Source organism: Etheostoma spectabile, unplaced genomic scaffold, assembly GCF_008692095.1.
Source record: "Etheostoma spectabile isolate EspeVRDwgs_2016 unplaced genomic scaffold, UIUC_Espe_1.0 scaffold00018845, whole genome shotgun sequence".
NCBI lineage: Eukaryota > Metazoa > Chordata > Actinopteri > Perciformes > Percidae > Etheostoma > Etheostoma spectabile.
Window position 1 is genome coordinate 46,108 of NW_022604514.1, and position 14,809 is coordinate 60,916.

Below are 14,809 nucleotides of genomic sequence, written 5' to 3' on the forward strand. Positions count from 1 at the left end.
ACATACATACATACATACTAGGAGACTGGCTAAATTATTCACATACGTCTGCTCATATGGGCTGTTTAGGTGTTCAGCAGAGTCAGGGACATGTAGACCAGAAAGGGGGTAATCCCATAGACCGATAATATTAATAATATAATCAATATCTATACAGTCTATGGGTAATCCCATGCATCCCCTTATTTCTTTCAGCTAGAACATAAAGCTTCCAGCATGAAGCATATCCCACAATCCACTGCAACATGAGGTCACACAGGTGGGACGCAGCCTGTGCTCCAGAGACCCGTCGACAAATGTGAGTAGATATTAAATTAATTTATAACACCGCTGCTTTTGCTGTGTTGATTTGCGAGCTGCAGTCAGGAGAAAGATGCTTTTATTGTTTTTTATGTAAAGGTAAATGTTAGACAAAAACAAGTAGGGTTAAAAATATATATTAAGGTAGTAAATATTAACAGCTAAATGTACTTAAAGTATCAAAGTAATATGTCACACGGAGGCCCCTTGGAGAGATACCTGCTGCTGTACAAGTTGCTGATCTTCAGCTCATTAGATGGTCAGTTAGCTCCATCTAGTGGACAGATAGTAGAACTCCATCATCTGATGAAACTCAGTACACAGAGACCTCAAACTGTCTGACAACAACAGGAAGGTGACAAATGTGAAGGAGGATCAGCCATATCCTGATCATCCAGACAGATTTAACTACTGGGGTCAGCTGCTGTGTAGAGATGGTCTGACTGGTTGCAATCAGGTTTTATGCCCAACAGGCATATCTCCAACAACATTAGACTAGTCTTAGATCTAGTTGACTATTCATACTTAATTTCAGAAGACAGCTTTGTTCTTTTCCTAGATTTTTTCAAGGCTTTTGATACAGTTGAGCATCATTTTCTCTATCATTCTCTGAGGAAGTTTGGCTTTGGAGATTTCTTCTGTAATGCAATCAAAACTCTCTACAATAATGCAAATTGTTCCATTAAGCTTAAAAACGGATCCACGCCCAGATTTGAAATTAAGCGTGGAATTAGGCAGGGATGCCCTATCTCACCCTACCTTTTCTTGCTTGCAGCCCAACTGTTATGTGAACACGTTAAGAGTAGTCAATTGCAGGGTGTTTCCATCGCCAATAGGACAATTATTTTAAGTCAACTGGCAGATGATACAACACTGTTTTTAAAAGACAGCTCCCAGGTTCCCCTAGCAATCTCTATAATAGAAACCTTCAGCAGAGCTTCTGGTCTCCGCTTAAATCTCAAAAAGTGTGAATTACTAGCACTTAAAGATTGTGATGTTGACTTAATCGCTACTATCCCTGTGAAAAAACAGTATTAATTACTTAGGACTTGTTATTGATAAAAATGAACTTCAAAGATGCAAGATTAATTTCACTCCAATTGTTGAAAAAAACAAAAAGAAATTCAATCTTTGGCTGTTACGTGACTTATCATTAAAAGGCAGGACTCTTCTCTCGATCTTTATATGTAGATCAACAAATGTGTAAAACATTAGACAAAGTCTTATATAATTTTGTGTGGAAAAACCGCACTCACTATCTGAGAAAGTCTGTTTTATGAATGAGTACAGTAATGGTGGCCTCAGTTTTTAGATGTTACTACCTTGAATAACACCTTCAAAACTAATTGGATTAAACAACTTAAATTGTCCAACTTCCTTGTGGAATTTTATTCCCCATTATGTCTTCTCCTCAGTAGGTGGTCTCCAATTTTTGTTGGTATGCACCTATAATATTGACAAAATTCCTCTTAAACTTTCTTCATTTCATAAACAAATGTTGCTGGCCTGGTCTCTGATTTACACGCATAATTTCAGTCCTCACAGGTTTTATATTTAAAACAACAGATACATTTTGTATAAAAACAAATCCAGTGGGTCGACAACAACATATTGCTTGTATCTCAGTTATTCAACCAACGTGGTCAGCTTTTTAATTATGTTGAGTTTATTCATCACTATAGCATTCCTGTCTCTCCGAAGGACTTCTCTATTGTTTTTGATGCAATACCGCCAGCTGTGATCGCACTCTTTAAAGGTTTTAATGGAGTCGATGTTCACCCCACAATGTTAAATGTGAATGAAACATTTGTTGGAAAAATCTGTATTTCTCTACAGGCCAAAAGCAAGAATAAGGCAACTCGTCAACTCTTTCTACACGACGTTAGGAGTCCACCTGCTGCTTTATCATACTGGTCTTCATATGTTGAAGAGATTTGTTGGGAAAAGGTTTGGCTATTGCCGCACAAGTTTTTCTTAACCAACAAAGTTAAAGAGATATCCTTTAAAATGCTTCACAGATTCTACCCAACTAACCATTATCGGCAGAAAATGAAAAAAACATTAATATCAGCTGTACTTTTTGTGGAGAGCTAAATGAAACACTGGTTCACTTATTTTGGTCTTGCCAGTACACCAAGAAACTTTGGAGCAGGTTATCACATTTATTGCTGATCATATTTACCCTCATTTTACATTACACTGGGAAAATGTATTGTTTGGATTCACTCAACATAATGGAAAGCTTTATTCTGAGTATTACACAATAAATCTAATTATTATTTTAACCAAATTTTATCTGCATAAATCGAAGGTTTTGAAAAAGAAGCCAAGCTTTTTTGAGCTGGCTCTTAATCTTAAACAATACATTGCCTCCATTTCCACCTGTACGAGCAAGAAAGCTGTCAGATCATATGACCTCTGTAAACTTTACAGAATATTTGTATGAAGTGGTTTGCTTATTTTATTTTATTTTTTTCTTTATTTTTTTTTCTTTAGTAACCCCTGGCTCTTTTAGAACATAGACTTCTGAGATGTACAGGAAATGGTTCTTTCTACTGTATGTCCATATTGTTCAATAAAATTTGAAAAAAAAAAAAGGTTTTATACACTCTCAGCTTTCATGTAGTCCCACCATGTTTTCATCAGAACATGCAGGGCCTCACAAAGCAGTTCAGTATTGTAAGTTTGAATTGATATGCACTATAGGGACCCATTTTGACATAAGATACAGTTTTAACAATAAAACAACACGTAGCCTATAAAAAAACAAAAACTGCTGAACAGATTTGTTTTCATAAATCACATGTGTGAGCCTGCTGGCTCTGGGAGGCGGGGCTTAACTCTGTTATTCATGAGGACTGGCTCCCATTTTATGTTCCTATCACGCTTTGGAAAGGGAACGTGATTGGCTACAACTGGCCTAATTGGCGTGTTGATAGCCAATGAGAGCTGTTTCTAAGATGGCCGCTCAGAGAGATGACGCAGCGTATTGGCGCTCCACAGTGGGAGCGCTTGCTGGACGTCGGGGGCTGTCCCGGGGTGAAAACTAAACAGAAAAAGGCGGGGATAGTTTGATTGTGTAGGCAGCAACATGAGGAATACAAACACACCCAGCAACACGGTGCAGGCAGAGGAGACGGAACGAGGTCGGCACATGAAGTTAGCAGCGAGTTAGCACGGACTCTACAGGACAATACTCCCAACCTGGATGAATTCTTTACATCTGGGGACACTTCCGGACTACAGGATTATTAATAAACCAGGAAAGGACGGGGGGTGAAGGTTTAGGAGCGCCTACAGGTAGGGAAGAGGCATCATTTTCTCCTTTTCTTCTTCTTTTCTTCAGTATTATGAGCACTAAGGTAATGAATAATGTTCCAGTAAATGAAGTGAAGGTTGAACTGCAGAGAATGGACCAATCAGACTGGAGAGGCTGTTCCGTTTCATAATGATAGACACTGGCCCAGCAGCACAAGGCTTTGAACGCACCTTTGTTCCTTGATGTTGATCTGGTGTTATGTGCCTTCTGGTTTTTCCCCTCCAGGGGCCTACAGCCAGACTAGCTTCACCTCCTCGTTACTTTTCCGTAATATATGTAGGGCTGCACGATTATGGCCCAAATGATTATCATGATTATTTTGATTAATATTGTGATCACGATTATTATCACGATTATTTGTTGATTTTAACTAAAACAAATTTTATTGTCACATAAGGTATTTATAACTCTTTTCACATCCAGATTATGCTACACTCTTCTTATGTTGAAGTTATATGTTGCACATATACAGCTGTTACACATGGAAATGAAAATCTGAAATAGCCTAAGATATATTTAAAAAAAAAAATGTATCTACTTCACTTGTTTTAAACAATAACTGATTAAAAGAGCTAGGAAAAGGGCGGGGTGCGATGGAAGCTACTCCCAGAGAGACGGCTGACTCATTAGGAATGAATGGGGGGGGGGGGGCGATGGACATACTCACAGAGAGATGGGGGCGAATGGGTCTCACACGCTGTTCCTCTACGAAGACAGGTTTGCCTCTCATGCTTAACAATATACAGCTGCGTTGATAACAATTAAAACTGTGGACAAATGTCAGAAGCGTGACACCGGTGCAGTCGCCGCTCTGTCTCTGTAGCTGGGGAGCCTGTGTTAGTGAATGGGGGGGCAGGGCTTCGCAGAGAGTAAGAGGAGAGAACCAAACACAGGCCCAGCTTTACAGAAGAAATGTTTCATGAAACGCAAAATTAAACTATATCAATATAAACAACATTGCTTCGTTAGTGGAGAGGCAGCGGATGCGACCTGGTGGAAAAATATTACTCACGCCCTAGAGATCTGTAAGCTAACAGACACTAACTAGCCCCCTAGAACCCTGTAAGCTAACAGACACTAACTAGTACCCTAGAGCCCTGTGAGCTAACAGACACTAACTAGCACCCTAGAGCCCTATGAGCTAACAGACACTAACTAGCCCCCTAGAGCCCTATGAGCTAACAGACACTAACTAGCCCCCTAGAACCCTGTAAGCTAACAGACACTAACTAGTACCCTAGAGCCCTGTGCACTAACAGACACTAACTAGCCCCCTAGAACCCTGTAAGCTAACAGACACTAACTTGCACCCTAGAGCGCTGTGCGCTAACAGACACTAACTAGCGCCCTAGAGCTCGGTACGCTAACAGACACTAACTAGCACCCTAAAGTAGGGTGACCAGACGTCCTGGTTTCTGGGGACAGTCCCCAGTTTTGGTGACCTGTCCCCGGAAAGGCCCCCGGTTTTCACTGTCACTGACAGACCCGAAATTGGAATGAAAGAAAGAAAGAAACCAGTGACCAAACGTAGCCGATAGTCGCACCCCTTCCCCTGCAGGCTCAAGACTAAAGATTACAACACTCTGAGGTAGGGCTGCACAATTAATCCAATTTTTATCGCGATCACGATTTTGACTTCCCACGATCAAATTTGCGTGATCGAGCGTTTTTTTTTTTTTTTAAAGCGTCATTTCATAGAACGCTCCGGGTTTTTGCAAAGCCCATTTACCGCTCCGTTAACCTGTCTGATCATGAGCCAGTCAGAGTAGTTCCCTGCACCGTGCAGCTTAGTTTCTAGATGTAGACAGTCACAGAGGACAGAGTAACTGGAGGAAAACTCAACAGATAGCAGTCGGTTATACGTCGGTCTTAAGGTTTACCAGTTTACCAGTAAACGCAACATTTTGCAACAGCGGTAACCGGTGCTAGTTAGCGTCTGTTAGCTGTTAGCTCCTCTAAGACGCACCGGTGCTAATGTCCTCGCATCCGCTGCAATGCTGTTTATATGGATATGGTTTGATTTTGCGTTACGTGACCCATATCTTCTGTAAAGCCGTGCCTGTGTTGAATCTCTCCTCTTACTCTCTTTCCTCTCCGCGCCGGCCACACAGCGCCGGTCCACACTTCTGACATTTGTCCACAGTTTAAATTTTTTATTGACACAGCTGTATATTGTTAAGTATGAGGGGCAAACCTGTATTTGTAGCAGTGTTTCCATGGTGACTCTGCTATCACGGCCGCCACGGCGAAGTACACAGAACAAGTTATTGAATGCAACTAACTTCAGTTGGTAGAGTAACAGCGTGTGAGACGGAGCCGCTGGACCTGGGCCAGAGATGTGACCCATGGCCAGAATATCATAGTTAATAAAAATGCAGCGCAGTGAAGATACAGACATTTCATACACACAACGTGTGTGTCCGCCATTCAAGCCGTGCTGGACCCGTTCATAATGAGTCAGCCGTCTCTCTGTGAGTAGCGTCCATCACACTCCCTCTCGCAGTTATAAACAGCCTACATGACAATAAAATTTGTTTTGGTTAAAATCAACAAATAATCGTGAGAATAATCGCGATCAAAATTTTGATCAAAATAATCGTGATTATCATTTTGGCCATAATCGTGCAGCCCTACTCTGAGGTATAAGAAGTAGCAGCAGGGGTGATTCTAGGATCAGACCTGACATGAAATGTTATCATGTTTACAGCTAGTCTCATTTTGTTTGAAAATACTTTGAACGTCAACAAGAAGTAATGTCACCCAACATTGCTTGGAGCACCTTTAAAATGGACAAAATGTTCTTACAGGGTGGCATGCCCATGGACCCTCCTGGGTGGGCTTGTGCCCCAATGCAGCTTTAGGTCTTGTGATGCCCCTGGGGCTGTGTCCCCGTTTAAACTTTTACAAAGATAAAAACATAACCTGTTTTGGAGGTATTTACGCTTCTGAGCTGAAAATGTCCCCGGACTCCTATGGATTGGTCCCCTCATCAGCCCTTGCATTTTCTCCATTCTAACAGAAGATTTTAATCTAGTAAAACATTAGACAACAACACTAGAATTAACTCACAACTCCCATTAGTTCTTCTAACCCTTGAATCATTTTCTCTGCATGTCCCCCCCCCCTTGAGCCTACCAAAAGCACCTTTAGCAGACGGCAAGATGGCGACCAGAGCAGGAAAGAAGTGCAAGAAAGAGGAGGAGGAGGAGGAGGAGGAGCAGCAGTCTGCAACAGCAGTGAAAGAGGAAGAGGAGGAGTATGTGGTGGAGAAGGTTTTGGACCGCAGAGTGGTGAAGGGAAGAGTAGAGTTTCTGCTGAAATGGAAGGGGTTCTCAGAGTAAGTATGAGTCTAGAATAATAATAGTTGGTGTTCTTGGTCCTGAGATATATAATATATTTACATATTGCAAATAAGTGTCAGCATGGTATCATGCCTCTAAAGTTGAAGGTTTGGTATTTTGACACTATGTTGCAGACCCACAAAGAACCTTACATGATGGCAATAGAAAAAAGGAATAATAGGAATGATAATTAGAGTGAGAATGGATTGTCTAAAAACAAAGTGTGAGGAGATGTTCTTCTGTCTGCACTCACCTTTCCAGTGAGGATAACACATGGGAGCCACAAGACAACCTGGACCTGGACCTTACCACCGAGTACATGCAGAAACACGAGGAGACGGAGGAGAAGAAGAAGAAGAAGAAGGGGGGCAAGAGGAAAGGTGTCAGGGAGGAGGAGGTGAGTGAAGGAAAGAGGGTACTCCAGACTGAAGAGTCCCAGAAATCTAATCTCAATATTAATGAATGCACACAGAGGGTTTCACAAATGTCTTTTAGGATTTATATATTATACCGTAATTCCTCAAAGAAAAATTAGTAGTCACTAAACTGCGGCCCTCTGATAGTGGCCGGGGGGGGCAACACGGATAAATAAAGGCCGGGAAAAATCAGTGTGGATAATCTCCTCGGTGTCTTTCATATAATGTGCAATCATGTTTACCGTAACGTACATTTCTACCAATTTAACTCCACAGATTCCACAATATATACACACTTTGCTTTTCTGGATTATGGTTTTCATGTAAAGTATTTTTTGTGATCAAATTTTTATTTTTGATCTAATTAAGTAACAAAGAGTGCCAACCAATCCCCTGAGTCGGAGAGGCTGATGACCCCTACAGATACTAGATCAAGGTCAACTGGGAGTCAAACACTCCCACAAAGAAAAGTTTCCAGCACTACCAATCCCAGACCATCCCCCCGTTGTTCCCGCCTGGCTCAAGGCCGGCAACAAAAAGGCCACGCAGATATTTCAACCCAAACTTTATTAACACACACACACTCAGCGTAACCATGGCAATGCAGCAGTGGAACTAAGACACAGACATGCTGTAAACGATGCTTCTGGTTTTACTTAGCTCGCTCCACCATGGCGCCTTACTAACTCACTCACTCAGTCTGTTGATCTACAAACGCGGATCAATGGACATGCATGTAATGTTGGGGGGGGGGGGTGTATGAGGCCACCCCCATTTCCACCAATCATTACACCTTTGTGTGCAAACCCTTTACATACAGTTGTGTTCAGAATAACCACAGTGTTTTTAAAGAAGTGAATAATGCTCCAAATCCTTAAAATAGCTTTTAATTCCATAATACCAATGCATTGGGAACACTGCCCATTCATTTCCAAATCAAAACATGACAAACATTGATCAAGTCTGTGTTCTACCTTTACAGGAAGTGAAGAAAAAGGAATATTAGCAGTATTGGCATTTTTCTTTAAAAACTTAAATGTTTACTTTATAAACTGAAAATGGGTCAGGGTTTGAATCCCTGCACTAATATTTAGTTGCATAACCATTATTTCTGAGATCTGCTTCATATCTGTGTTGCATGGAGTCACCTGTGAACAGGTATTCCAGCCCAGGACCATTGAACTACATCCCATAATTCCTCTGAATTACTGGGTTTGGACTCAGAAACAGCATTTATGATGTCACCCTACAAGTGTTCTCTGGGATTGAGGTCCGGAGGTTGGGCTGGCCCCTCCATAACATCAATCTGGTTCTTCTGGAACCAAGACTTTGCTCCATCCTGTTGTCTTTGGGTTTTGTCTTGTTGAAAGACCCGTATCAAAGGCCTTTCCTCTTCAGCATAAGGCAACATGACCTCTTCAAGTATTCTGATGTATTGGAACTGATCCATGATCCCTGGTATGTGATAAACAGGCCCAACACCACAGTATGAGCAACATCCCATAACCACCTCGCTTTACTGTCTTCACAGTGGACTGGGGCTTGATTTCAGTGCAGGGGGATCGGAGGACAAACTGTCTGAGTTTTAGTGTGAAATGCACTATAACCAGCATGCACAACATATGCTTCCTTCCTTTCTTGAATATGTATATATACAGTATATAGATTAAATTTGGGCCATAACTGACACCTGTTTCTTCACAGAATCAATCAACTCACTAATTGAACACAACACTGCTATTATTTTGAACATGCTCCTTTCAATTACAGATTCAATTCCACAGAATGAGCAGCATGCATGTCATGACTATTGGTTTTCTAGGACTCTACAACACTTACTAGTAAATGACTTGCCATGTAGAAATATCACTTTTACCAAAAAATAATTTGAGTTTAGTGATGCTATTATTGTGAACACAACTGTACATCAAAGCTAGTTTTATTCCAGAGCACACAGAAAGCTCTGCTGAGCATCAGAAATGCTTGAGGAAATGTAGCTTGTGTGGACAATACCACATTACACTACCATATTATTTACTTACATAATACTGCTGGCTATACACGTTTGATTTAGCAAAACGACAACCTAAAACAAAAGGTCAAAGGTCAACTGGTGCCCCTCATTGCTAATGCCTATCTGGGACAATGGTTCCAATTTACTTTACTGGAGTAGAGCTGTTCCAGCAACATGAAGACAACACGGTAACACCTACAGATACCAGTGAAAGCTAAAAATCTGTGGGAAAATGTTACATTTACAACTTTCCCGGCACTAAAAATCCCAGATGATCCCCCAATTGTTACCGGCAGGCTAAAGGCTGGCAACAAAATGGGGGCCACACATAAATTGATTAAAAGTAGTTTATTTATCACAAACTAACCAACACTGGATGTTATATTTCCCATAATGCAACTACATAATAGTGATGTAGGCAGATAATTAAGAAAGGTAATGTGTCAGTCAAATAATGTTCCATAGACATGCTCTAAATGTTGTTTCTAATTTAAGATAAAGCTCTACAGCATGGCACCTCACTACCTCACTCTCTTGGTTTTTCTTTGTTGATAGAAACGGAGAGGAAGAGGAGTCAAACGTCACCGCTGTCAGCTCTGTGACAAATGTGGAGCAGCTTTTACATTACAGAGTGCCCTGAAAAGGCATCAACGCATTCACACTGGAGAGAAACCGTACAGCTGTGATCAATGTGGGGCCGCTTTCACACTACAGAGTTCCCTAAAAACACATCAACGCATTCACACTGGAGAGAAACTGTACAGCTGTGAACAGTGTGGGGAAACTTTTGCTCGTGGTGATGCCCTTAAATCTCACCAGCGTATTCACACTGGAGAGAAACCTCACAGCTGTGAACAATGTGGGGAAACTTTTGCTCGTGGTGATGCCCTTAAATCTCACCAGCGTATTCACACTGGAGAGAAGCCGTACAGCTGTGAACAATGTGGGGAAACATTTTCTCATAGTGGTAACCTTAAATCTCACCAGCGCATTCACACTGGAGAGAAGCCGCACTGGTGTGAAGAATGTGGGAAAATGTTTTCTCGGCGTGATCACCTTAAAAAACACCAGCTTATTCACACTGGAGAGAAGTCGCACTGGTGTGAACAATGTGGGAAAACGTTTTCTCGGCGTGATCACCTTAAAAAACACCAGCGGATTCACAACGGAGAGAAGCCGTACTGGTGTGAACAATGTGGGGAAACGTTTTCTCAGAGTAGTAACCTTAAAAGACACCAGCGCATTCACACTGCCTCGTTGTGAACATGTTTCAGAGCCAAGCTGTTTCCTCCTCCTCATGCCCTGATAGTTGTGTTGTTATATTCTGATCTTCTCTCCACATTGAAGGCTGACCAGCAGTAACTTTCTCTTCTGAACAACATGCAGAGGTGGGTAGAGTAGCCAAAAATTGTACTCAAGTAAAAGTACTGTTACTTCAGAATAATATGACTCAAGTAAAAGTAAAAGTAGTCATCCAAATAATTACTTGAGTAAGAGTAAAAAAGTGCTTAATGAAAAAACTACTCAAGTAGTGAGTAACTGTTGAGTAACGTCTGATTTATTTCTTAACACTAGCATTAATCAGACCGACAAAGATACAAAATAATCATATTTAGGCAAATTATAGTTCATCCAATCAATAAAATAAATTAAAAATAATTTATTAATTACAAAATAGCTTACTTGAGAGACTTGTCACATCAAATTTGGATGGATACTGCGTGTGCAAAACATTCTGTATGTAACCTAAAAGACAAACATCCACCTCTCCACAGCAAAAAACTACAGCAAAAACTAAAACCACCGCTACGTCTCCTCAGGTTAGATGTTGAGTTGTTGAACGCTAACATGTCCGTTTGTTTTGGTCGACACAGAAGACGCCGCATAACGTTTGATTCTGACGTCTTTGCTTTGCTACGACTGTAAAGTTAACCTGTCGCGCTGCTGAAACAAGTACGGTCACGTGACTGCACAACGACGTGTGATTGGTTAAGCACAGTCACGTGGTAGCGCCTTCAGCGGAAGACTCTCTCTCTCTCTCTCTGTCAAAATAAAACATTAAAATGAGACGTACGCTGGGGTAAAAACAATGAAGCGTAGTAACGAGTAACGAGCTCATCGTAGCCTAATGTAGCGGAGTAAGAGTACAGTTTATTTTTCACTAATCTACTCAAGTAAAAGTATTGTGATTTAAAACTACTCCTAGAAGTACAATCTTTTCAAAAACTTACTCAAGTAAATGTAACCCGTTACTACCCACCTCTGACAACATGTATGTTATTGTGGATCAGCTGGACTGTTTTCTGCTTGTCCTCAGAACTCTTTACCACTACTGGTACCCACCGTGGGAAGGAGAAGGCCCAAAGGCGAAACATTAAGACATTTAAAGATGTTTTGGTTGGAAAACGTAGACATGTCTGAAACTTTTTTTATTTTGTAAAAACTTTCTTCTCATCTCTAGAAACATACACAATTTTTTTGGCTGACAGGAAGTCAGTATAATTTTCATTTTAGGAATACATTTTTGTCACCCTTATATATTTCTAAACTCCCAAAAGTTGGTAAAAACTATAACCTTTGAGCATTGTCAGTTGTAATGGGAAAATTACATGTAACCAATGATTTTCATATTAATTATTCATAATAATATCTTCAATGCCTCTCAGAGTATTTGGTTCCTGTATCTGTCCTCAGTGTGATCTCTTTGTAGGAGACAACTGGATATGTTATGACTTTGCATTTTCCCACCAAAGATAGATGACGTGGAGCCTGACAGAAACAGTTGCCTAGAACGGTGTTTATCATAGCAGGTCCCAGGTCGAGACCAGAGCCTATCCAAGAGACAAGATGTCCTTTTTTAGCTAAGATAGAATGACCGGTCAAGACACTTGGACACACGAGGGACAGATTCAGAAATACGTAAGAGCTCCAACTGTCTGCCTGAGGTCCACTGATTGTTATGTTTGAGATTAAACTGGTTTCCAAACAAAGGGTTGGTTTTCCTCTGGGGGCACTGCATATAAAGAAGTGGATTACTGATTGTATTTACCAGAATGTGTGGTGTCACTTGTTACTCTGTTTCATTGTGAACTGCCATTCTCGTCATTTGTTTGATTGTTCTCTCGAGAAAATAATTAAACTCTTTCACCGAATATCCAAACTTTTAATCCAGTCTCTAGCCTGTCTTTATTTTTGTTTCAACAAGGTCTCTTCTTCATTTACAAATTCCTCCCTCGCTGAACAGAAACTTCCACAACAAACTTGGCGTTGTCGGCAGGATTTCAAGGAGGGATCAGAACGGGACTCCGCTGGTGACTGATGACAGCTAGCACCCAGGGATCTGAGGATCACCTGCCTCTAAACCTCGCCAAAACATCTTTGAGAGACAGAGGGTCAGAACCGCGGAGGGCTCGCTGATTCCACTCTGAAATCCAAACGAAAAGGAAGCAATTTCAAACAGCGGGGGTAAGTTAGAATTTCAATTTTAAACAATTTGAATTGGATACCGAGACACCGTGTGAGACAAAGACTGACCAAGGTTTTCACTGGGATTATTTGGTGAAAGTTTTATCTTTTGTTTTGGGAAATTTTAGGTTTTTACAAAAACAAGAGAAAAAGGGTTTTATTCGTGGGTTTAAACATCCAGGTTGTTGAACAGAATAAACCACTAATTTGACATCATCTCATCAAACAAGGGAGTAGGACGGGGTGAAGGATAGATTTTGAAATCATACAGATAAACAGTCATCGTAGCTGCCTATCTGGATTTTCATCGAGCTAAAATCTATCACAGATAAACAGTCATTGTAGCTTAAATTAAGTTACAGCTGTTTTCAGGTTTTTTCGCAAAGTTTACCGAGAGACTAAACTGGGCCGTATAGTGACGATTATACGAAAAAGAAGTACTTCAATTAGCCTGCTCATTTCATATTTAGACATGGGCAATAAAGGCACAAAATCACACGTTCCTTCAGGCCCGTTGGTTGATGAGATGGTGAAACGATATGGTCCACAAACCTTAGATTGTTTGGCTTATTGGACCACTAAGCATGGCTTCCCTGAGAATGGCTCTTTGAGCACAGGGAAGCTTAGGATGCTAAAGCAAGATTTAGAAGAAGAAGAAAAATTATTGAGAGGGGGTAAAACACCTCCACCCATTAACAATAAGCACCCAGGATTTAATTCAAATAGAGAAAAACAAAGAATGTTTTAGTCAGTGGATGGAAGAAGCCACTTGTAGGGAAAGAAAACAGATGAAAAAACTAGTAACTAAGGAGGGAACAGATAATGCTGTTGAAACACAGAGAGGAGAAATGAACACTGTCACTAATGCATTTTCCCTCTATCCGAGTCTTAAAGATGGCGATCAGCTGCTCAAACCACCACCCTACCCTCCTCCAGCACCCAGGCCGAAGGGAGAAACACCGTCCGTGTCTCCCCCAGAAGCAAGCACCAGGAGCGGACCAGATCCCACACAGCCCCCACCTCGCTGCAAGCTCTCTCTCTACAAGCAGCCACGGCCTCTCCCCCACCTACATCTGACAATAACAGCAGCATCGGGTACCGTCATCCAACGCTACAAATCAGCGGAGCAGGCTGACAAGAAGAGAAACAGAAGAAAAATAACTTTGACAGTGTCAACGTTGGCTGAACAGGGGGGGGGCAGAAGCAGAGGCAAAGCGAGAGGAAGAGGCAGAAGATGAAGTGGAGGGCAGGGGCCAGCAGTGGACCGAGACACATGTTTCAACTGCGGAGGAAGAGGTCACTGGGCAGACAAATGCCCATCCCGAAATACAGAAGGGAGACGACAACCGAGGGGTCCCCCAGCTGGGGACCGCACCTACAGCCAGCAACGGGTGGATGAAAGGGAGGAGGGGAACGGGAGTGGTGGAGAGTCTGAGCCAGTCTGCTAAGATAAGGGAAGTAAAAATGCAAAACACACTAACTAATCTGCTTGCAAAGAAGTAAATGCTTTCACACGCTACAGCCCATAAACATCACACTCTTCCTCACACGATTCTAGACGCAATATTGTCACCTAGAACAAAAAACATTTAGAAGGTATTCCTACTTATGTAATGTTTTTATCTGAGGGGTATAAATTGGCTGCTACAATTTTAAAAGGTGCATGGAAGGGATGTAGAGTTGGTTTAGAGGCATAATCTGTGGTTTGGGTTTGTGTTTAGAGTGTATGTAGTTGGGTTTTTAGGTGCAACAAATTATGTGCTTCAAAAATCTTTATTTTTGAATCAAAAGCTTTCTGATGGAATTGTTCTGTGCAAGAGTGCAAGTGGAGCAGTTGTCCCAGAAAGATTTTCAACCTCATGATGTGTGTACATAGGGATCTAAATGATTCGGAGCAGGAGAGAAGGGCAACATGTTCGGTTTTGCTCTCTCCTGTGTCCTGCGAATTTGTTAG

The 14,809-nt window shown here is 41.4% G+C and overlaps 1 protein-coding gene across 1 annotated transcript; it reads left to right on the forward strand.

Moving 5' to 3' along the window:
* Positions 1-3,194: 3,194 nt before the first annotated feature.
* Positions 3,195-10,635, forward strand: LOC116682750 (zinc finger protein 239; the record flags this gene model as incomplete). Its single annotated transcript, XM_032509775.1, has 4 exons — positions 3,195-3,600; positions 6,750-6,956; positions 7,222-7,357; positions 9,946-10,635. Coding segments are annotated over exons 2-4 (1,002 nt in total), but the record flags the coding sequence as incomplete, so codon positions are not given.
* Positions 10,636-14,809: the final 4,174 nt, after the last annotated feature.